Source organism: Gorilla gorilla, chromosome 12 (assembly GCF_029281585.2).
Source record: "Gorilla gorilla gorilla isolate KB3781 chromosome 12, NHGRI_mGorGor1-v2.1_pri, whole genome shotgun sequence".
NCBI lineage: Eukaryota > Metazoa > Chordata > Mammalia > Primates > Hominidae > Gorilla > Gorilla gorilla.
In genome coordinates this window covers 92,345,132-92,370,099 of record NC_073236.2, presented here as the reverse complement: position 1 = coordinate 92,370,099, position 24,968 = coordinate 92,345,132, and the positions used below count along the sequence as shown (strand labels likewise).

The 24,968-nt window shown below is 43.5% G+C and overlaps 1 protein-coding gene across 1 annotated transcript; it reads left to right on the top strand.

Annotated features, from left to right (window-relative positions):
- Window positions 1-5,137: 5,137 nt before the first annotated feature.
- On the top strand, window positions 5,138-23,060 carry EPCAM (epithelial cell adhesion molecule). The gene is made up of 9 exons (XM_004029200.5): window positions 5,138-5,600; window positions 9,505-9,612; window positions 9,851-10,091; window positions 11,277-11,342; window positions 13,066-13,129; window positions 15,009-15,110; window positions 15,822-16,022; window positions 21,210-21,254; window positions 22,612-23,060. Exons 1-9 carry the CDS (start codon window positions 5,525-5,527, stop codon window positions 22,651-22,653), a joined length of 945 nt encoding a protein of 314 aa, XP_004029249.3. The 5' UTR covers window positions 5,138-5,524; the 3' UTR covers window positions 22,654-23,060.
- The last annotated feature ends 1,908 nt before the right edge of the window (window positions 23,061-24,968 follow it).

Here is a 24,968-nt window from a genome sequence, read left to right as displayed (position 1 = left end):
GTAGAGACATTTAGTGCAAAACATTCTTGTGTCCACAAAAAGACTTGTGTAAGAATGTTCATAACAACTTTATTCATAATAGCCCCAAATTGGAAACATCCTGCATTTTGCTAATTTGCTGCATTACGTCGTCGTCGTTGTTGTTGTTGAGACGGAATTTCGCTCTTGTTGCCCAGGCTGGAGTGCAATGGCAAGATCTCAGCTCACTGCAACCTCTGCCTCCTGGGTTCAAACGATTCTCCTGCCTCAGCCCCCTGAGTAGCTGGGATTACAGGCATGTGCCACCACACCCAGCTAATTTTGTATTTTTAGTAGAGACGGGGTTTCACCATGTTGGTCAGGGTGGTCTCAAACTCCCAACCTCAGGTGATCCACCTGCCTTGGCCTCCCAAAGTGCGGGGATTACAAGTGTGAGCCACTGCACCCGGCCTTGCTTTTAATTGTAATAGATATCACTTAATAAGCGTCTACATGTTAATTAGCTAAACTTTAGTTTAAGTGCTTACTATATAGTGCTTTATATTTTACAAAAGAATTTAAAGTGGAAAAAGATATGAAAAAGGGCTTTTTTCATGGTAAAGGGTTAGAAGTTTGGTTTTTGGAAACAAAGCTAATTTTTAGGCTGGACGTGGTGGCTCACACCTGTAATCCCAGCACTTTGGGAGGCTGAGTCCGGCAGATTACTTGAGGTCAGGAGTTTGAGACCAGGCTGGTCAACATGGCAAAAACCCATCTCTACCAAAAATACAAAAATTAGCTGGGCATGGTGGTGCATGCCTGTAATCCTAGCTACTCAGGAGGCTGAGGCATGAGAATTGCTTGAACCTGGGAGGCGGAGGTTGCAGTGAGCCAAGATCCTGCACTGGACTCCAGCCTGGGTGACAGAGCGAGACTCCATGTCAAAAGAAAAAAAAAGTTGGCCGGACGTGGTGGCTCACGCCTGTAATCCTAGCACTTTGGGAGGCTGAGGTGGGCAGATCACTTGAGGTCAGGGGTTCCAGACCAGCCTGGCCAACCTGGCAAAACTCCCGTCTCTACTAAAAATACAAAAATTAGCTGGGCCTGGTGGCACGTGCCTGTAATCCCAGCTACTTGGGAAGCTGAGGCAGGAGAATCGCTTGAACCCAGGAGGCAGAAGTTGCAGTGAGCCGAGATTGTGCCACAGCACTCCAGCCTGGGTAACAGAGTGACACTTCATCTAAAAAAAAAAAGACAAGTTAATTTTTAATGACAGATACAATGACATGGTAGAAATTCTACATATACATTTACATATTATATATATATTAAGTTGAACTCTGAATGTACAGATGCAAACTATTGTTATAAACTTAAACCAACCAAATATTATCCCCCACTCTGTGGAGTATATCCTATGAACCCAGGTTCTTTGGGATATGTGAGAAAAACTAATGAACAAGTAGCATAAATATAAAACTATTAACAAAGAAGATCTAGAATAGAGAGGGATTTGCTGCATAGTGGTTAAGGACTTTTGCTCTTCATTATATATAAAGGACTTTTGTTTTCTATTCATCTATTACTCATGGGATAACAAAAATTTTTAGAACTGGTAGTCTAATTTTATATATATATATATATTTTTAGACAGAGTTTTGCTCTTGTTGCCCAGGCTGGAGTGCAATGGCATGATTTTGGCTCACCACAACCTCCGCCTCCTGGGTTCAAGTGATTCTCCTGCCTCAGCCTCCCAAGTATCTGGAATTACAGGCATGTGCCACCATGCCCAGCTAATTTTTGTATGTTTAGTAGAGACAGGTTTTTACCATGTTGCCCAGGCTGCTCTCAAACTCCTGACCTCAAGTGATCCACCCGCCTTGGCCTCCCAAAGTGCTGGGATTACAGGCGTGAGCCACTGTGCCTAGCCTGAAAATATTAATAAATGTGCTTAAATATGGCACTAGAACTACAAAAGATTCACAATTAAAACATAAAACGAGTAATTTTGAGCAAAGAATGACAAATTGAGAAGGTGTTAAAGAGGTATTAAAATAAACAATACCAGCTGGCGCTGTGGCTCATGCCTGTAATCCCAGCACTTTGGGAAGCTGAGGCGGGTGGATCACCTGAGGTCAGGAGTTCAAGACCAGCCTGGCCAACGTGGTGAAACCCGGTCTCTACTAAAAATACAAAAACTAGCCGGGCGAGGTGGCAGGCGCCTGTAATCACAGCTACTCGGGAGGCTGAGACAGGAGAATTGCTTGAACCCAGGAGGTGGAGGTTGCAATGAGCTGAGAACACGCCATTGTACTCCAGCCTGGGTAACAAGATTGAAACTCTATTTAAAAAAAAAAAAAAAGGCGGACACGGTGGCTTGCACCTGTAATCCCAGCACTTTGGGAGGCCGAGGCAAGAGGATCACAAAGTCAGGAGATCAAGACCATCCTGGCCAACATGGTGAAACTCTGTCTCAACTAAAAATACAAAAATTAGCCGGGTGTGGTGGTGGGCACCTGTAATCCCAGCTACTCAGGAGGCTGAGGCAGGAGAATTGCTTGAACCCAAGAGGTGGAGGTTGCAGTCAGCCAAGATCATGCCACTGCACTGCAACTTGGGTGACAGAGCAAGACCCCATCTCAAAAAAAAAAAAAGAAAAGAAAAAATACCCTGGATCAGCTGGGTGTGGTGGCTCAAGCCTGTAATCCCAGCACTTTGGGAGGCTGAGGTGGGCAGATCACCTGAGGTCAGGAGTTCAAGACCAGCCTGACCAACATGGAGAAACCCCATCTCTACTAAAAATACAAAAAATTAGCCGGACGTGGTGGCACATGCTTGTAATCCCAGCTACTCAGGAGGCTGAGGCAGGAGAATTGCCTGAATCCGGGAGGCGGAGGTTGTGGTGAGCTGAGATGATGCCATTGCACTCCAGCCTGGGCAACAAGAGCAAAACTCTGCCTCAAAAAAAGAAAGAAGAAAAAAAAAGAAAGAAAAGAAAAAAATACCCTGGATGTATACTCAGATACAATGAGTCAGAGATTAGTCTGTTATTTTGTCATTTATTTAATAATTATGCTTACTCAATTCACTTTATTGTAATTAACAATAAATAGCTGTCCAGTTATAAGAAGATGAAGTTCTCCAGATTAGGTAAACAGATTTAGACCTCAGAATGGAACATTTTGCCTTTAATAAAGCCACAATAACCAGTTAGTTTATTCTTGGGAAAAGTATATGTAATTTGGAGAAAGGCAAACTTCCTGAAAACATCCAAAATTCAGCAGACAACAAAAATCTGGTTAACTTGTTCTTGATTTGTTAGTACTATTCTTTTTTTTTTTTTTTGAGACAGAGTTTTGCTCTTGTTGCCCAGGCTGGAGTGCAATGGCGAAATGTTGGTTCACTGCAACCTCTGCCTCCCAGGTTCAAGTAATTCTCCTGCCTTAGTCTCCTGAGTAGCTGGGATTACAGGCGCCCGCCACCACGCCTGGCTAACTTCTTGTATTTTTAGTAGAGACGAGGTTTCACCATGTTGGCCAGGCTGGTCTCGAACTCCTGACCTTAGGTGATCCGCCCGCCTCGGCCTCCCAAAGTGCTGAGATTACAGGCGTGAGCCACCGTACCTGGCCTAAATAGCTTATTTCATATACCAAGTGAAATTTAAATTATACAAAACAAATTATAGAGGTACTTAGAACAGCATGACTATTTACATTAATCAACTTGCCGGTACTTCAACAGAATACAACATAGAAATGATTGTTTTAATATAAACATAAGCTTTGATTTGACATACACTTGTAGAAATTAATCAGACTTAGCCGAATCTTAAAATTGCTTTTTTACCTTTCCTCTTTTTCATTTTTTGAGATGGAGTCTTGCTCTGTTGCCAGACTGGAGTGCAGCGGTTTGATCTCGGCTCACCGCAACCTCTGACTCTCTGGTTCAAGCGATTCTCCTGCCTCAGCCTCCTGAGTAGCTGGGATTACAGGTGCCTGCCACCACACCTGGCTAATTTTTGTATTTTTAGTTGAGATGGGTTTCACCATGTTGGCCAGGATGGTCTCGAACTCCTGACCTCGTGATCTGCCCACCTGTGCCCCCAACAAGGTGCTGGGATTACAAGCATGAGCCACCGTGCCCAGCCTCCTTTCCTCTTTTTAACTCTTACTTTTATGATTTCTTTAGTGGATAAAAAGCTTTTAAAAAATAGGTTACAATGATATTACAGCTAACAAAAAATAACATTTAAAAACACTAAATAGTATATATATGAAGCATTTATAATTATTTTAATATTGTAATAATATAGTGTGTTGTGATTTGAATTCATTTGCACGGAAATCGATTACTGTCCTTTCTTTCTATTTCCCTATATTTTCTTTCCGAAGGCGTCATCAACATTGTTCTTTAATAGTAACCAAAACCCGAAATCATCTCGGTTCTCAGTATTTGGCTCTGTGGGAACACCTTTTCTTTTCTCTTTTTTTTTTTTTTTGAGACGGAGTCTTGCTCCTGTCACCCAGGCTGGAGTGTAATGGCACGATCTCTACTCACTGCAACCTCAGCCTCCCCAGTAGTTGGGATCACAGGCATGCGCCACCACGCCCGGCTAATTTTGTATTTTTTAGTAGAGACGGGGTTTCTCCATGTTGGTCAGGCTGGTCTCGAACTTCAAACCTCAGGTGATCCGCCCGCCTCGGCCTCCCAAAGTGCTAGGATTACAGGCGTGAGCCACCGCGCTCAGCCTGGGAACACCTTTTCTTACATCTTCAAGTGCCAGAAATGCTTATGAAAACGAAAAAAGAATTATTAAGAGTAATTATAAAGAAACACTCATTTTCTTCCCAAGAGAGCCAAGATTTCTTCTTTCCTCTTCTTTTTTTTTTTTCTAATTTCAAAGGAGTATAATTAAATTGCCAGGTAAAAGCTCAAAGGTCTTTTTTATAGTGTTCTGGAAGGTTCTCTGCTTGTGTTTGTATTTCCTTTAGCCTCCACGTTCCTCTATCCAGTTCCCGCACCCTTTCCCCCAGGCCCGGTTCTTCAAGGCTTCAGAGCAGCGCTCCTCCGGTTAAAAGGAAGTCTCAGCACAGAATCTTCAAACCTCCTCGGAGGCCACCAAAGATCCCTAACGCCGCCATGGAGAGGAAGCACCTGGGGCGGGGCGGAGCGGGGCGCGCGGGCTCACACCTGTGGAGGGGGCCGCGCCCCAACGGCAGCGCCGGGGCTGGGGGAGGGGAGCCTACTCACTCCCCACTCCCGGGCGGTGACTCATCAACGAGCACCAGCGGCCAGAGGTGAGCAGTCCCGGGAAGGGGCCGAGAGGCGGGGCCGCCAGGTCGGGCAGGTGTGCGCTCCGCCCCGCCGCGCGCACAAAGCGCTAGTCCTTCGGCAAGCGAGCACCTTCGACGCGGTCTGGCGACCCTGTCGTCGCTGTCCTCCCGACGCGGACCCGCGCACCCCAGGCCTCGCGCTGCCCGGCCGGCTCCTCGTGTCCCACTCCCGGCGCACGCCCTCCCGCGAGTCCCCGGCCCCTCCCGCGCCCCCTTCTCGGCGCGCGCGCAGCATGGCGCCCCCGCAGGTCCTCGCGTTCGGGCTTCTGCTTGCCGCGGCGACGGCGACTTTTGCCGCAGCTCAGGAAGGTGAGGCGCGGACTTGGAGCAGAGTTGTGGAGCTGGGCTGGGTGGGGGGCAGTGGTCCCCGGCCCTCGGCCCCCGAAACGGGAATAATAGGGAGGGGACCAAGAGGCCGCGCTTTCCAGCCTGGAGACCGGACGGTGCGGCCGTGCTCCGGCCCAGGCCCTCCGCGCGGTAGGAAACGGCGAGGCGGCGCTCACTCGCGCCGTCCCGGGGAGCAGCCTCACTTTGCAGCTTTGCTCGCCTTGGTAGGGAAATGGCCTTGGGCGGAGGCGGGGGACAGGCAGGGAACGGAATGGCCACGTCCAGGTTTCCTGCGGCCACCGAACCGGTGCCTCGCGCCCTGGCGCACCCACGTCCTCGGTTCGGGGTGGACTTGGGGTTCCAAAACAGCCCCAGCCAGTGGCGGAGTCTTTGCGACAGGGACCAGCGGGCTCGCCCTTGTGCTTGCAGCGGGCCCCGGATGTGGGCCTCAGGCGGGGACAGGTGCCCGCAGGGAGGCCTCCAGGGCCGCTATGCACCTGCGCGCGGCAGGCGGCCCGGACTACACAGGGCGTGTGGGTGTTTTCCCTTTTCTAAGGATCATATGAGTAATGCCAAGCTTATTGTAGGGAACGCAGAAATAATAACCGTAAAGAGTAAAAACATATAATCCCAGCATTTTGAGAATCCCATAATTAGTAATTAGGTGTATCTTTCTTTCTTTTTATTTATTTATTTAATTTTTTGAGACTGAGTCTTGCTCTGTCGCCCAAGCTGGAGTGCAATGGCGCGATCTCGGCTCACTGCAACCTCCGCCTCCCGGGTTCAAGTGATTCTCCTGCCTCAGCCTTCTGAGTAGAGTAGCTGGGATTACAGGCGCGCGCCACCACCCCCCGCTAATTTTTGTATTGTTAGTAGAGACGGGGTTTCTCCATGTTGGTCAGGCTGGTCTCTAACTCCTGAGCTCGTGATCCGCCCGCCTCGGCCTCCCAAAGTGCTGTGATTACATGCGTGAGCCACCGTGCCCGGCCTATTTTATTTTTTTATTTGAAACAGCATTGTTCTGTCGCCCAGGCTGGAGTGCAATGGCACGATCTTGACTCATTGTAGACTACGCCTCCCGGCCTCAGACCATCCTTCTGCGTCAGCCTTTATGCCTGGCTAATTTTTGTATTTATTTATTATTATTATTATTATTATTATTATTATTTTTGAGACAGAGTTTCGCTCTTGTCGCCCAGGCTGGAGTACAACGGCGCGATCTCATCTCACTGCAATTCAGGCGATTCTCCTGCCTCAGCCTCCCGAGTAGCTGGGACTACAGGCATGCACCACCACGGTCAGCTGATTTATGTTTTTTGTAGAGAGGGTTTTCGCCATGTTGGCCAGGCTGGTCTCGAACTCCTAACCTCAGGTGATCCACCGACCTTGGCCTCCCAAAGTGCTGGGATTACAGACGTGAGCCACCGTGCCAGCCGAATATTTGTATCTGTAGAGACGACATCTCGCTATGTTGCCCAGGCTGGTCTCGAACTCCTGGGCTCAAGTGATCACTCCGTCTGGGCCTCCCAGAGTGCTGGGATTACAGGCGTGCATCACCACACCTGGCCTTAAAAACAAGATTTAAAATGGTGACTGGTATGTTGCACCGTTATTCAAATGTTAGACATGTAGTTTGATTTCAGTTTCTCTTAACTGTGGAATAAACAACTTGGCTGCCGTCTCTCTCTCTCTCTCTTTTTTGAAAACAGTGTCTCCGTCTGTCGTTCAGCCTGGAGTGCAGTGGCACATTTACATGTCACTGCATCCTCCATTTCCCAGGCTCAAGCGATGCTCTTACTTGGACCTCCCAAAGTGCTGGGATTACAGGCATGAGCCACTGGTCCAGCATCTCTTGGTTTATTTGTAAGATGGTGCCTAGAAGTGGAGTGGCGTTTGCCAAAGCTCTCTGGAAGGGCTTTTACGCTTTCACCAATGGAGTGGCCTAAATTCAGTAATTATACTCTCAAAGTAATGCAGTTTTAGTCAACTCATGTTTTTCTGGCTTCAATCTGGGACTACGTACTTAATGTTAAATTGCTTTAAAGTGGTCATAGCTGCTACAGGTTTGTGCTCAGAAAGTCTGCACCTGACTGGTCTGATTTAAATTTCACGCCCCTTAGGGATGAACAGTGTGTTTTAAACAAGTACAGGATGGGGCTGCAGAAGATTTAAACGCTTGAGAACAAGTGCTGTATTTTCCCCTTTTGTGACCCCAGTATTGAGTTTAGTGTTGGGCAGATTAAAGGTGGTTCATATCGACTATAACTTGAACAGGGAAAAATTGAAATCAACTTAGGGTACTTGGGATACGAAGGGTCAATACAAAAACTCTGGTTTGTCGTGCCAGCTTTTTCTTTTTCTTTCCTCTTCAGTTGAACTGAGGAGATAGTTTTTGTTTTTAATGATTGTGCTCTTTTAACTAGACAAAAGGAATTAGATAGTCTTGCCAATTTGAAGTTAAATGAACTTTTGAGGTTGTTAAGGAGAAAACTATTAAACTGACATCAATAATCCAGAATGGGCTGCTTAGTATCACTTTCCTTATCAGGTACTAGGATTTAATTTAGTTTGGAAACTCACTTACAGGGAGGACTATAACTGCAGTTGAAAGTGTAATTTTTCCAAGATATAAAATGGTTTAAAGATTGAATATATTCCTGTTAAGCCCCAAAGGAAACATCCCTCATTTAAGAAAATGGGGTGGGAGAGCGAGAGAAGGTGAGGATTCACAGATCCTAGAATTGGAATAGTTGATTTTTTTTGTAAAAGAGGCAGTGACAGCCGGGCATGGTGGCTCACATCTGTAATCCCAGCACTTTAGGAGGCCGAGGTGGGTGGATTACCTGAGGTCAGGAGTCCTAGACCAGCCTGACCAACATGGTGAAAACCCGTCTCTACTAAAAATACAAAAAAAAGCTGGGCGCGGTGGCTCACACCTGTAATCCCAGCACTTTGGTAGGCCGAGGCGGACGGATCACGAGGTCAGGAGTTTGAGATCAGCCTGGCCATTATGCTGAAACCCCGTCTCTACTAAAAATACAAAAATTAGCCAGGTGTGGTGGCATACCCCTGTAGTCCCAGCTACTTGGGAGGCTGAGGCAGGAGAATCGCTTGATCCTGGGAGATGGATGTTGCAGTGAGCTGCGATCGTACCACTGCACTCCAGCCTGCACGACAGTGTGAGACTCTGTCTCAAGAAGAAAAACAAAAAAAGGCAGTGACTATCAGGGATGTTACTTAGCAGGACAGGAGTGTGGAAGGAGCTAAGACTGGGAGTTTCACAAAGACAAAGCTAGAAATGATACTTGGAGAGCTATGTTCTTGTTTTAAAAAATTGTAGCAGGAGGCCAGGCACAGTGGCTCATGCCTATAATCCCAGCACTTTGGGAGGCTGAGGCAGGAGGATTGCTTGAGGCCAGGAGTTCAAAACCAGCCTGGGCAACATGGCGAAACCCCGTATCTACAAAAAGTTAAAAATTAGCCGGGCATGGTGGTGCATGGCTGTAGTCCCAGCTACTTGGGAGGCTGAGACAGGAGGATCACTTGAGCCCAGTAGGTCCAGGCTGTAGTAAACCAAGATTGTGCCACTGCATTCCAGCCTGGGCCACAGAGTGAGACCCTATCTAAAAAAAAAAAAAACAAAAACAAACAAAAAAAAACAGGAATGCATGCAGATTAAACTATGTGTCTGTATACAGTATGCAAACTTTAGCAAGTGCCAGGCACTTAGGCAGTAGTCTATAGCTGAAAAATAAAACATTCAGGACCACTTTTTAAGGTTTTGTGTCCTTGTAACTTTAGGCATTATTATTACAATATAACTTAGCTGGGACATGAGAGTTAATAGATCCACATTTTAAAGTAGATTTTTTTTTTAATTTTCTAGAATGTGTCTGTGAAAACTACAAGCTGGCCGTAAACTGCTTTGTGAATAACAATCGTCAATGCCAGTGTACTTCAATTGGTGCACAAAATACTGTCATTTGCTCAAAGCGTGAGTAAAATATCCTAATTACCTGTAAGCTTTATTTTGACTTAATACTTCTTTAATTGATGTGCCTTGAGTTGGAAAGAGTTTTATTGGCTTACATCTGAATCATGTTATAAAGTAAGTGTGGGAACACATACATTTCAACTAATCTTTGACCCTGGAACTTTAGAGTTAATTTTTTTTTTTCCCGTAATTATGAAATCAGTTAGTTTTCAGTTTGGCATTAAGGTTTCTTTTTCAGTGGCTGCCAAATGTTTGGTGATGAAGGCAGAAATGAATGGCTCAAAACTTGGGAGAAGAGCAAAACCTGAAGGGGCCCTCCAGAACAATGATGGGCTTTATGATCCTGACTGCGATGAGAGCGGGCTCTTTAAGGCCAAGCAGTGCAACGGCACCTCCACGTGCTGGTGTGTGAACACTGCTGGGGTCAGAAGAACAGACAAGGACACTGAAATAACCTGCTCTGAGCGAGTGAGAACCTAGTGAGTGGGCCTGCCAATACTACTTGTTTTCATGCTGTTCAGATTCATTTAATTAAATTTATTTTTGATTATGTAATATGATTTCATGGTTTAGAATTCAGAAGATATGAGTGTCCAGTGAAAAGCTTCCTTCTCATTCCATTCCCCCTCGCTACCCAGTGGACCTCCACAGAATTGATGTTATTGATTATTCTATAACCTTCCAGAGATAGTTGATGAATTTGTTATATATCTGTTTTATTATTTTTACATAAATGATAGCATACTAGGTATAATTTTTCTTTTATATCTTTACTTAACATTATTCAGTATTTCATAGTTGCATTAGTAGTAAATGTATGTAATTTAACCTATGTATTTGCTCATTGATTGTGTTTTAAAAGTGAGATATGCTTGTTTTAGGGATTGTTTAATGAAAAGGCACAGAAACCCACTCACGCTAGCTTAAGCAAAAAAAGACTTCATTGGAAGGGACTAGAAACTGGAAAGGATGTCAGGACCAAAGTGGGCACTTTGTTTTTCTGTTTTGGTCTTCTGGAGCCTCGTTGTCAGTTTTCTGTTTGTGCCCTTTCTTTTGTTTTTTCTTTTTTCTTTTCTTTTCTTTTTTTTTTGAGACGGAGTTTCCACTCTTGTTGCCCAGGTTGGAGTGCAGTGGCACAATCTCAGCTCACTGCAACCTCTGCCTCCCGGGTTCAAGCAACTCTCCTGCCTTAGCCTCCTGAGTAGCTGGGACTACAGCTATACCACACCTGACTAATTTTTGTATTTTAGTAGAGATGGGGTTTCACCATGTTGGCCAGGCTGGTCTCCAACTCCTGACCTCAGGCAATCCACCCACCTCCACCTCCCAAAGTGTTAGATTACAGTTGTGAGCCACCATGCCCGGCCCTTTCGTGCCTTTTCATCTTTTCAGTTGAACAGGGCACGACACTGCCAGCTAAACTTTGACTTAATGTGACTTTATGTATTGTGTCCAGAGAACAGAGGGTCAATATTAGAAAGGGTGTTCCCTCCTGGGTGTGTCCTTTATGAAGGATGTGTAAGGGAAGAAATTATAGGAATAGCTACTGCATAAATTTTTTTTCTTTTCGTCCTTATAATTCGAGAATTTTAGGATTAGCTTATGAGGAAAATAGTATGAAAGACTGAGTTACAGTCAACTGACATTGTCTTTTTACTTTATAGCTGGATCATCATTGAACTAAAACACAAAGCAAGAGAAAAACCTTACGATGGTAAAAGTTTGCGGACGTAAGTGCAATTAAATGCATCATTTTATTCTTGCACGATTGGTGACTCAAATCTTCCATCCTACACCATTAGAAAAACCAAGTCTAAATGCTTTTTTATATTTCTGAAAAATAAAGTTACTTGAAATAGAGTTGCAAGAATAGCACAGAGATTCTAGGAATACACTTCACTCAGATTCACCAATTAACATTTTGGCACGTTTGCTTTTTATATGTGTATGTGTGGATGAATATGTGTGTGTGCTTTACATCAGTGTATCTATGCATGTATAACTATTTTTCCCAGAAGCACATGAGAGCAAGTTGTAGACATCAGGCCCCTTTACCCCTAAGTACTTCAGTGTATGTTTTCCTAAGAACAAAAGGCATTCTTTTATATAAACCACTATACAACTATCAAATTTAGGAAAATTTTTATTTTTGTTTTAGACGGAGTCTCGCTCTGTCACCCAGGCTGGCGTACAGTGGCGTGATCTCAGCTCACTGCAACCTCCGCCTGCCGGTTTCAAGCGATTCTCCTGCCTCAGCCTTCCAAGTAGCTGGGACTACAGGTGCCTGCCACCACGCCCTGATAATTTTTGTAGTTTTAGTAGAAACAGGGTTTCACCATATTGGCCAGCCTGGTCTCGAACTCCTGAACTTGTGATCCTCCCGCCTCCGCCTCCCAAAGTGCTGCGATTACAGGTGTGAGCCTCCGTGCCCGGCCAGGAAATTTAACGTTATATCACGTTGTGCCCATTTTCCCAATATTGTCCTTTGTAGTAATTTTTCCCCTCTGATTCAGGACCCAGTCCAAGATCATGTATCACATTTAGTTGTCATGACTCTTTAGTCTCTTTTAATATCGAACAGTTTCTTGGCCTTTCTTTGTCTTCCATGAACTTGCTATTTTTAAAGAGCATGGGCAAGTCATTATACATAATGTCCCTCAAATTTTGATTTGTCTGATGTTTCCTCCTTTTTTTTTTTTTTTTCTTTTTTTTGAGTTGGAGTTTTCCCTTTTGTTGCCCAGGCTGGAGTGCAATGGCGCAATCACGGTTTACCGCAACCTCTGCTTCCCGGATTCAAGCGATTCTCCTGCCTCAGCCTCCCGAGTAGCTGGGATTACAGGCATGCGCCACCATGCCTGGCTAATTTTTTTTTATTTGTAGTAGACACGGGGTTTCTCCATGTTGGTCAGGCTGGTCTCGAACTCCCGACCTCAGGTGATCTGCCCACCTCAGCATCCCAAAGTGCTGGGATTACAGGCATGAGCCACCTCACCCGAGCCTTGATGTTTCCTCTTAACTAAAAACAGGTTATGCATTTTTGACAGGAAAACTACTTAAGCGATCTTTTGTCCTTTATAATACTTCACATTAGGAGTTGCATGATGTCAGCTTGTCCCTTTACTAATAATGTAAACTTTGGTTAAAGTGGTATCCACCAGGTTTTTCCACTGTGAAGTTACCATTCTCCCTTTGTAATCCATAAATAATCTATGGGCAGATACTTGGATACTACGTAAATGTTCTTTTTCTAATTAAACTGGTACCCAGCAGTTTGAATATCAATGGATGATTCTAGCCTGAATCAATTATTATTATGATAGTTGCAAAATGGCAGAAAAATTTTAATTTTAATGACAATTTTAGACCCTGAGCTGTCTGCTTAAAGAGTAGTGCTTCTTACTGTTGTGTGGTACAAACATTTTTTTTTTGATACAGATTTTAAATTCTTTACAGTGCACTTCAGAAGGAGATCACAACGCGTTATCAACTGGATCCAAAATTTATCACGAATATTTTGGTATGATTTTTTAATAAGTGAGCTTTAGCAGACAGTTGGTGAGACAGTATGTTTTGAGTATAAGGACAGCCAGTGATTTAAGTGGTGGTTAAATGCACTTACTGGAGCAACAGTTTTGGATCTGGGTACTTAATGTGAATTTCCTGTTACTGTTTTTTTGTTTGTTTGTTTCTTTAAGACAGCCTATTGCTCTCTTCCCCAGGCTGGAGTGTCGTGGCAAGATCTCGGCTCACTGTAACCTCTGCCTCCAAGGTTCAAGCAATTCTCATGCCTCAGCCTCCCGAGGAGCTGGGACTACAGGCACATGTCACCATGCCCAGCTAATTTTTGTATTTTTAGTGTCGACGGGGTTTTGCTATGTTGGCCAGGCTGGTCTCGAACTCCTGGCCTCAAGTGATCTGCCTGCCTCAGCCTCTCAAAGTGTTGGGATTACAGGTGTGAGCCACCACGCCCAGCCCATTGTTTTTGCTTATCGTTGTTTTCCTTCCATAGCCTTTGAAAAGCCTAGTTTTACTCCTAAAGAAAACGTAGTGTCTCTTAGTATCCCTAAAACATTTGAGTTTTCTTATCCTGGAGAACCTGTCCCTGTGGATGAGCTCCAGTAACATCTTAAAGTAAATATGAACCAAAATTACTTTTGGTAAATATAGTTTTGGTGCATATTTACTTTAGGATGTTACTGGAGCTCCCATCTTCTCTGCTTTAAGGAACTAGTCCTTAACTAGTTAAGCCCTTACTTAACTCTTTAAACTCTGGTTTAAAAAATAAAAAGAAGCTTGAATAGTGTGACGGAACTCTTTAAAGGCAGTATGAATTTATTCAAGAGTCTTTAGAAAGAATATACTTTTTTTTACTCTTTAAAAACAAAATGATGGCCGGGCACGGTGGCTCACGCCTGTAATCCCAGCACTTTGGGAGGCCGAGGCAGGTGGATCACAAGATCAGGAGATCGAGACCATCCTGGCTAACACAGTGAAACCCTGTCTCTACTAAAAACATACAAAATAGCCGAATGTGGTGGTGGGCGCCTGTAGTCCCAGCTACTCGGGAGGCTGAGGCAGGAGAATGGCGTGAACCTGAGAGGCGGAGCTTGCAGTCAGCTGAGATTGTGCCACTGCACTCCAGCCTGGGCGACACAGCGAGACTCCGTCTCAAAAACAAAACAAAAAAACAACATGGAAAATGCATACTGTGTTTTACCTTGCATTTCTTTTTCTTTCTTTCTTTCTTTTTTTTTTTTTTTTTGAGACGGAGTTTCGCTCTTGTTGCCCAGGCTGGAGTGCAATGGTGCCATGTCGGCTCACCACAACTTCTGCCTCCCAGGTTCAAGCGATTCTCCTGCCTCAGCTTCCCTGGTAGCTGGGATTACAGGCAATGTGCCACCACACCTGGCTAATTTTGTATTTTTAGTAGAGATAGGGTTTCTCCATGTTGGTCAGGCTGGTCTCGAACTCCAGACCTCAGGTGATCCGCCCACCTCAGCCTCCCAAAGTGCTGGGATTACAGGCATGAGCCACTGCACCCGGCCTTACCTTGCATTTCTTTAGTAATTTAGTTTTAAAGTAGTTCTAATCCAAATAAAATACTTTCATATCTTATTTAAAAATCTTTTCAATATAAGAAAATTCTGTTAGGAAAAATTGTACATTGTAATTATGTTTGGTTGCATGGCTGTCTTATTTCCCTTTGATAGATTTAGAGACCTCCCAAAGATTTCTTGATTAGTGATAAACTTAGTTATCCACTAATGGAAAGGAACAGTGATGCATGTAGATTATAGAAAATCAAACACTGAATATTCTGATTCTCAATTAATGTTATTTTCAAATGATTTTGATTATATTAGTATTAATTTGTATTATTCAATTTTTTTCCCCAGTATGAGAATAATGTTATCACTATTGATCTGGTTCAAAATTCTTCTCAAAAAACTCAGAATGATGTGGACATAGCTGATGTGGCTTATTATTTTGAAAAAGATGTGAGTATCATCTTCTTTATTCTTGTGTTCAGGGATGTAGTCTATCATGCCTCAATGAATTAAATATATTTCATCACCTTTTTATCCACTTACAGATCAACCAAATGGTTCGCTGCTGCCATTAATTTTGTCCTCCCTGTCACTCACATGCATCTTGCTTGTTTGTATATTTATGCCTCTTATCAAATTGTTCTGCCTAAAATATCTCCCCTCTTTCTTATAATTCTTATTTATTATCTACTTGGTGGTTACTTAGTTTGTGCATATATGCTCCCCTGTGATATTTATAATTTACACAAATAAAAGTCTGTTAAAAAAGACTGTGTAACTGATATGATTAAAATATTTTGTTTAAACTTTAATATAGTGAGGTATTTTCTGCTGAAATATGAGGTTTGCTTCAAAATAATCTGGGCGGGGGTGAAGGGAGAAAAGGAAGAAAAGATGAAGTAAGAGAGGCTATGTGTTGTTGGCCTTGCATCTGGGTGATAGGTACATGGGCGTCATTGCACTACTCTTTCTACTTTCGTGTATGTTGAAAGGTTCCTGTAATAAACAGTTTTTTAAAGTTCCAATAGATTAGATTGTTATCACTAAAACCATAAAGATTCTTGGCAGAGGTTCTTTTGGCATACAATTTGTATGTAATTATATGTGGCCGTGGTTGGTTTTCTTAAATATTTTTAATTCCTTTTCTCCTTTTCAATACAGGTTAAAGGTGAATCCTTGTTTCATTCCAAGAAAATGGACCTGACAGTAAATGGGGAACAACTGGATCTGGATCCTGGTCAAACTTTAATTTATTATGTTGATGAAAAAGCACCTGAATTCTCAATGCAGGGTCTAAAAGCTGGTGTTATTGCTGTTATTGTGGTTGTGGTGATAGCAGTTGTTGCTGGAATTGTTGTGCTGGTGAGTACAGAACAAGTAACATTTCATTTAAGGGTATATTTTTTCGAGAAAAAGTAATAATGGCTGGGCGCGGTGGCTCACACCTGTTATCCCTACACTTTGGGAGGCTGAGACAGGTGGATCACTTGAGCCCAGGAGTTTGAGACCAGACTGGGCAACATGGTGAAACCTTATCTGTACTAAAAATACAAAAATTAGCCAGACGTGATGGCTTGCACCTGTGGTCCCATCTACTTAGGAGGCTGATGTGGGAGTGGTCAGTTGAGCCCAGGAGGTCAAAGCTGCAGTGAGCCATGATCACACCACTGCACTCCAGCCTGGGCAACAGAGCAGGACCCTGTCTCAAAAAAAAAGAAAAAAGGAAATATGAAAAAGTAACATCCATATTCCAAAACATTCAGGGAAAAAATCTTCATTTTTAAATAATTTTTTTATGGTGAATGAATCTATTGTATTTCTGGTCTCTTTTTACAAAAGTCATTTTATGAAGCAAGAAAAGATGCTAATAGTAAAAAGCTTGTGGCTGTGCACCTCACAGGCCAGTTAAATTGCCATCTAGCAGCAAGTGTCTTTCAGTTCTCACTGCAAACAATTCAACACCTAGTGCGAAATACCTGAACCCCCAAACCACTCAATAAGATGAAACAACAGAACACAAAGTTAACGTTGGCCATAGAAAAGAGTTAAAAGTGATATGTGAATCAATACTTCCAAGTAAAGATGAGCAAATTGAATTTAACAGTGCTTCAGCAAAAGAATGTATTGCTTGAAGAAGTAAAAGGTTTATTTTAGGAATGTAAGGATGCTTCGGTATCAAGAAATCTTACTAACACTGGCCAGGTGCGATGGCTCAGGCCTGTAATCCCAGCACTTTGGAAGGCTGAGGCGGGTGGATCACTTGAGATCAGGAGTTCGAGACCAGCCTGGCCAACATGGTGAAACCCTGTCTCTACTGAACATACAAAAAAATTAGCTGGGCGTTGTGGCACATGCCTGTAATCTATTCGGGAGGCTGAGTCAGGAGAATAGCTTGAACCTGGGAAGCAGAGGTTGTAGTGAGCCAAGATCATGCCACTGCACTCTAATCTGGGTGACAGAGCAAGACTCTGTCTCAAAAAAAAAAAAAAAAAAAAAAAAAGGCCAGGCACAGTGGCTCATGCCTGTAATCCCAGCACTTTGGGAGGCTGAGGCGGGTGGATCACCTGAGGTCAGGAGTTCGAGACCAGCCTGACCAACATGGAGAAACCCCATCTCTACTAAAAATACAAAATTATCCGGGCATGGTGGCTCATGCCTGTAATCCCAGCTACTCAGGAGGCTGAGGCAGGAGAATCACTTGAACCCAGGAGGTGGAGGTTGCAGCTGAGATCATGCCATTGCACTCCAGCCTGGGCAACAAGAGTGAAACTCCGTCTCAAAAAAAAAAAGAAATCTTACTAATACAACAGAATTCAGAAAGAGGTTTGAGGGTATTTGGGAACTTAGATTTCCAGTTCAATCAACCATGTTTGGCTATCCATCTGGAACAAAACGGAAGTTGAATTCCTATTTCACTCCACCAGGCTGGCCATATTGCCCAACTGTGTGAGGGTGGCATGTCCAGAGCACAGTAGTAGGAAAGGAGTTGGGCAGTGTATTCATTTTCAAAGACATTTACATATTTAAAAATACAAAAAAGTAAACTCCCAAGAAAATTAATTGAGGGAATGTTTGTACAACCTTGTGATAGGGGAAATTATGTAAGGCAAGAAATCTGGAATCCCTGAAACAAGAGATACATATATGTGTATGTATATTTTGAGAGAGGGTCTTGCTGTGTCACCCAGGCTGGAGTGCAGTGGCATGATCATAGCTCACTGCAACCTCCAATTCCTGGACTTAAGTAATCCTCCTGACCCATCCTCCCAAGTAGCAAGGACTACAGGTATGTGCCACTATACCTGGCTAATTTTTTAATTTTTAGTAGGGACGAGTTCTTGCTATGGCTGCCGAGGCTGGGCTTGAACTCCTAGGCTCAAGCAGTTCTTTTGGCTTAGCCTCCCAAACTGCTGGGATTACAGGCATGAGCCATTGCACCTAGTCCTATATATATATATTTTGGCTTCATTAAAATTAAACATTTTATATGGCAAAGAAACTGTAAAGTAAAAAATATCAATGATGGGCATGAAAAAAATATGGCACATAAAGCAAAAATGGATATTATACATAATATACAAAGAGTTCTTACAAATTGATGAGGAAACCTAAAGAGAGAATGACAACAGGTAGGGATAGACAGTTAATAGAAATTTCAGATGGCAAATGAACACAAGTGGTTAATGCTGGAAGTCTAATTGTTCTGTAGACATAAATGAAAACACAAGTGCAATAAGGAAGCACATTGAGTTATTGTATCATAGCATTGCTTGTAAAGGTGAATCTGGCCAGGGGCGGTGGCTCACGCCTATAATCCCAGCACTTTGGGAGGCTGAGGTGGGCAGATCACCTGAGGTTGGGAGTCCGAGACCAGCCTGACCAACATGGAGAAACCCCGTCTCTACTAAAAATACAAAATTAGCCAGGCATGGTGGTGCATGCCTGTCATTCTGGCTACTCAGGAGGCTGAGGCAGGAGAGTCGCTTGAACCCAGGAGGCGGAGGTTGTAGTGAGCCGAGATCATGTCATTGCACTCCAGCCTGGGCAACGAGAGCAAAACTCTGTCTCAAAAAACGAATAAAAACAACAAAAAAAGTGAATCTGGAAAATAGCCTGAGTGTGTTTCAGTAAGAGAGTAAATTATGTTTATTGTATCTACGATAGGGAATAATGTGAATGGTGAATGAGTTCGATCTTTATCTTTGGATCTGGAATGGTTGCTATGATGTTGATACAGGCTGTGCACAGGTGGTGATGATACTGCATGGTCCCATTTTTAGACCCCAAAACTTAGATGCATGTGTTTATATATGATATTTGTATTAGTGTGGAAAAGGAGGATGTGGAAGAATGCACACCAAACTGTTAAATTTCTTTCTTTTTTTTTTTTTTTGGAATGGAGTCTCGCTGGCCGGACGTGGTGGCTCACTGCTGTAATCCCAGCACTTTGGGAGGCCAAGGCGGCTGGGTCACGAGGTCAGGAGATCGAGACCATCCTGGCTAACACGGTGAAACCCTGTCTCTACTAAAAATACAAAAAATTAGCCAAGCGTGGTGGCGGGTGCCTGTAATCCCAGCTACTTGGGAGGCTGAGGCAGGAGAATGGTGTGAACCTGGGAGGCAGAGCTTGCAGTGAGCCGAGATTGCACCACTGCACTCCAGCCTGGGTGACAGAGCGAGAGTCCATCTCAAAAAAAAAAAAAAAAGAAAAGAGAAGGAGTCTCACTGTGTTGCCCTGGCTGGAGTACAGTGTCATGATCTCGGCTCACTGCAGCCTCCACCTGCCGGGTTCAATTGATTCTCCTGCCTCACCCTCCCGAGTAGCCGGGACTACATGCAGAAGCCACCATGTCCAGCTAATTTTTGTATTTTTTGGTAGAGACAGGGTTTCACCATATTGGCCAGGCTGGTCTTGAACGCATCACCTCGTGATCCGCCTGCCTCGGCCTCTCAAAGTGCTAGGATTACAGGCATGAGCCACTGTGCCCGGCTTCTTCTTCTTCTTCTTTTCTTTTTTTTTTTTTTTTTTTTGAGATGGAGTCTTGCTCTGTTGCCCAGGCTGGAGTGCAGTGGCACGATCTCGGCTCACTGCATCCTCCACCTCCCAGGTTCAAGCCATTTTCCTGCCTCAGCTTCCCAAGTAGCTGGGACTACAGGTGTGCACCACCATACCTGGCTAATTTTTTTGTATTTCTAGTAGAGATAGGGTTTCACCATGTTGGCCAGGCTGATCTTGAAATCCTGATGTCAGGTGATCTGCTCACTTCGGCCTCCCAAAGTGCTGGGATTATAGGCGTGAACCACCATGCCTGGCCTAAACTGTTAAATTTCTTTAAAGATTATTCATTGTTTCCTTTTTTTCTTTCTCTTTCTTTTCTGTTTTCTCATTGGATCCAGCGTTGTTTTTGATTTTGCTTTTTTTGTTTGTTTGTTTGTTTCACTTGTCGTGGTAGACTTTTTTTTGTTTAGTAGTGAAAGTTTTTATTTTATTTTATTTATTTATTGAGACAGAGTCTCCTTCTGTTGCCCAGGCTGGAGTGCAATGGTGCATGATCTTGGCTCACTGCAACCTCTGCCTCCCAGGTTCAAGCTATTCTCCTGCCTCAGCCTCCCGAGTAGATGGGATTACAGGCGCCTGCCACCACGCCTGGCTAATTTTTGTATCTTTAGTAGAGATGGGGGTTTCACAATATTGGCCAGGCTGGTCTTGAACTCCTGACCTAAAGTGATCCACCCACCTCAGCCTCTGAAAGTGGTAAGATTACAGGCATGAGCCACCATGCCTGACCTATTTTATTTTATTTTAATTTTTTTTTAGAGATGGAGTCTCACTCTGTCGCCCAGGCTGGAGTGCAATGGCGCCATCTCGGCTCACTGCAACCTCTGCCTCCCGGGTTCAAGTGATTTTCCTGCTTCAGCCTCCCAAGTAGCTGGGATTACAGGCGACCACCACCGTGCCCGGCTAATTTTTTGTTTTTTTAGTAGAGTCGGGGGGTTTCATCATGTTGGCCAGGCTGGTCTTGACCTCCTGACCTCAAGTGATCTGCCCACCTCGGCCCCACAAAGTACCGGTAAGCCACCATGCCCAGCCCAACTTATTTATTTTTAAGAGACAGGGTCTTACTCTGTAGCCCAGGCTGGAGAGCAGTGATGCCATCTCCACTTACTGCAACCTCTGCCTCCTGGGTTCAAGCAATTCTGGTGCCTTATCCTCCTGAGTAGCTGGGACTACAGGTGCATGCCATGACACCTGGCTAATTTTTGTATTTGTAGTAGAGATGGGGTTTCACCGTGTTGGCTAGGCTGGTCTGAAACTCCTGACCTCAGATGATCCTCCCGCTTTGGCCTCCCAAAGTGCCGGGATTACAGGCATGAGCCACTGCACTGGTGTGAAATTTTTAATTTAAGAAGCAATAAATGTTTATGGATAGATGTTAAAATTAGTTTTTTTCAGATCAAAATTATGTCCATTAAAAGCATATATGTCTGTTTAGATAACCTTTTTTTGAGTAGCAGTCCTAAAACAATAGTTGTCTTTCTTCCACTCAGGTTATTTCCAGAAAGAAGAGAATGGCAAAGTATGAGAAGGCTGAGGTAAATGGATTACTTACCTAAATAGAAAGGCCCTGTTGAATCTCTTACTCCTAATCACTCTACCTTCCTACACACTGATGCATTACAGTTATACTGGAGTCCCTTTATACTGTTGTCTTTAGGGTCTTAGGGACAGTCTTAGAATGTACTCTTACCTAAATCTTCTTGCGTGAGTTCCATGGCAGATCACCATCTGTTTTCTGCCTCATAGAAGAGTGGAATGGGAAGCCTATGGTTTTTATTTTACAAAGCGTCAGCATCTAACAGAATCTTCTAAAGGCATACTCCAGTGGATTCACCTTGGAGAAACTCATTGTGACTGATGATCTGATTTATTATCTCTATGCCAGTGAGATAATCATTTAATATGAACTTAATTTGTCATAATCTATTGTGTACTAACTAGTCTATACTAGTGTGACATCAAAGTGTCAGATTGTTAGTGTGTTTCAGTCCCTTGGAATTGAATATGAACACTTATCCTTGAACCCTATCAATAACATTTTTCATATATCTATGAATTTTTGTGTATCTTTGTAGTTGTATATGGGCCACTTACTAATATTTTAGCAAGTAATAAAAATAGAAATGTAAAGGAATATTGGAAAAAATCTAATAGAACCAGAAAGTTCTAGCATTTTTTTCCCATTCTGTAGTAGGTCATCTGGTTTATTTGGTTTGGTGACCGCAAGTCTAGAAGACTAACCCTGAATTGAATGGTAACAGACAGGCAGAATAACAATGTAGTGTTGCAGTGCAGAGCAGTACAGACCTGGGTTTGGCTGGGCAAAGTTATATAACTTCTTTAAGCCTCCATGTTTCCTCATCTGTAAAATGAGGATAATAGATAGTATGGACCTGTTGCAAGGATTAAACATAATCATTGTAAAGTGTTGGTCCCATGCTTGCCACATAAGAAAATATTTGTCAACAGAGTGGTAGTCGTCATTATCATTGTCTCAGTTTGCCTGTAACTAGTTGTGTGATCTGAGACAAACACTAATTTTGAACTTGAGTTTCCCCACATGTAAAATGAAAGACTGATAATAGAAAGTAAATCAATTTTTTCTAGCATTAAAAATAGTATGCATTTAATAAAAATCTTAATGATCTAGCTTACCTCCAACTTGCCCTAGTCACTTTGGCGATCTTGTCTCTAAATAGAACCTTGAAAACACTTAAATGTGTGTTTCCTTGCAATATAGCTTTTTCTTTTTTTATTTAAATAAGTCTTATAAATGTGGGAAAAAATTATCTTGTGTTCCTTTAATTTCATTTTTATTTAATACTATTTTCAGAATGAACAAAAGATTGAAAAATTATTTAGAATTTTTTTCTGTGCTTTTTCCTGTTTCAGATAAAGGAGATGGGTGAGATGCATAGGGAACTCAATGCATAACTATATAATTTGAAGACTATAGAAGAAGGGAAATAGCAAATGGACGCAAATTACAAATGTGTGTGCGTGGGACGAAGACATCTTTGAAGGTCATGAGTTTGTTAGTTTAACATCATGTATTTGTAATAGTGAAACCTGTACTCAAAATATAAGCAGCTTGAAACTGGCTTTACCAATCTTGAAATTTGACCACAAGTGTCTTATATATGCAGATCTAATGTAAAATCCAGAACTTGGACTCCATAGTTAAAATTATTTATGTGTAACATTCAAATGTGTGCATTAAATATGCTTCCACGGTAAAATTTGAAAAACTGATTTGTGATTGAAAGCTGCCTTTCTATTTACTTGAGTCTTGTACATACATACTTTTTTATGAGCTATGAAATAAAACATTTTAAACTGAATTTCTTAACTTTGACATTTCAAATTTCTTCTTCTTTTTCTTTTCTTTTCTTTTTTTTTTTTTTTTGAGATGGAGTCCCACTCTGTTGCCAGGCTGGAGTGCAGTGGCACAATCTCGGCCCACTGCAACCTCTACCTCCTAGGTTCAAGCGATTCTTCTGCCTCAGCCTCCTGAGTAGCTGACTACAGGCGCCCACCACCATGCCTGGCTAATTTTTGTGTTTTTAGTAGAGATGAAGTTTCACCATATTGGCCACGCTGGTCTGGAACTCCTGACCTCATGATCCACCCACCTCTACCTCCCATAGTGCTGGGGTTACAGGCGTGAGCCACCGCTCCCGGCCTCTTTTTTTGTTTTTGTTTTGTTTTTTCTTTTTTTTTTTTTTTGAGACAGGATCTTGCTCTGTGGCCTAGGCTGGAGTGTAGTGGCGCGATCTCAGCTCACTGCAGGATTCAAGCGATTCTCCTGCCTCAGCCTACCAAGTAGCTAGGATTACAGGCTCCCACTACCATGCCCGGCTAATTTTTTGTATTTTTAGTAGAGAAAAGGTTTCTTTTTTTTTCTTTTTTTTTTTTTTTTGGGGTGAGACAGAACCTCACTCTGTTGCCCAGGCTGGAGTGCAGTGGCACAATCTCAGCTCACTGCAACTTCTGCCTCCCGGGTTCAAGCAATTCTCCTGCCTCAGCTTCCCAAGTAGCTGGGACTGCAGATGTGCACCACCATGCCTGGATTATTTTTGTATTTGTAGTAGAGATGGAGTTTCGCCATGTTGGCCACGCTGATCTCGAACTCCTGACCTCAAGTGATCCACCCATCTTGGTCTCCCAAAGTGCTGGGATTACATGCGTGAGCCACCGTGCCTGGCCCTATTTACTCTTTATTAAGTGGAAGTGGATCATCATAAAGGTCTTGATCCTCATAGTTTTCACTTTGAGTAGGCTGAGGAAGAAAAAGGGTTGGTCTTGCTGTCTCCGGGTGGCAGAGGCAGAAGAGGTGGAGGAGGTAGAAGGGAGGCAGGTGCACACTGGGTGTCAGTTTTATTGAAAAAAAATGTGTTCAAATGTACCCGCACAATTCAAACCCATGTTCAGGGTCAATTGTAGTTGTGACAGACCCAGTGGCCCACAGAGTCTAAAATGTTTATTGGAAATGTTTGCTGACCCCTGCTCTAGGATGCTGGGGGAAAGCTATTCCTAGGTAGGTGTCTCAGCAGACATGGAAAGCAGCCTATAATATTGCTGCAGCAGGTGGGGTATGGAACAGATGCTCAGGGAGGCTGCTGGCTGCTATCCACTGCAGGCCCAGAAGCGTCCTGGAGAAGCCACCCCATGCTGCAAGAGCCAGATGATGGAGCAGCCCTGGATGCTGCAGGAGCCTGTCAAGCCAGGACACCAGAGCTAGGAAACAAAACCTTCCTTTTCAGTGCCTCTCTAGCACCCTCTGCTGACAGAGCTTCAGATCCATTTTCACAGAGAGGTGCAAAGGGTGAATTTGTTTTTTAGGTTTGTGTGTGTGGTTTTGTTTTTTTTTTTTTTGAGACGGAGTTTTCACTCTTGTGTCCCAGGCTGGAGTGCAATGGCACGATCTCAGCTCACTGCAACCTCCACCTCCCAGGTTCAAGTGATTCTCCTGCCTCAGCCTCCCAAGTAGCTGAGATTATAGGCACCCACCACTACACTTGGCTAAAATTTTTTTTTGTATTTTTAGTAGAGGCGGGGTTTCACCTTGTTGGCCCAGGCTGGTCTTGAACTCCTGACCTCAGGTGATTCACCTGGCCTGAATTTGAACTAAGAGGCAATAAGTTAATAACTGGCACACTCTTCAACCCGTTGCCTTCTAGACTCTGTCCTGTCTCTTCTGAAGCTACTTTCGCTAAGGTCAACACTGACCTGCTAATTGCTAGTGATCC

Coding starts and splice junctions, on each gene's coding strand:
- EPCAM (XM_004029200.5), top strand. CDS start 5,525: ATGGCGCCCCCGCAGGTCCTCGCGTTCGGGCTTCTGCTTGCCGCGGCG. Junction 10,092..11,276: donor TCTGAGCGAGTGAGAACCTA/GTGAGTGGGCCT, acceptor TTTACTTTATAG/CTGGATCATCATTGAACTAA. Junction 11,343..13,065: donor GATGGTAAAAGTTTGCGGAC/GTAAGTGCAATT, acceptor AATTCTTTACAG/TGCACTTCAGAAGGAGATCA.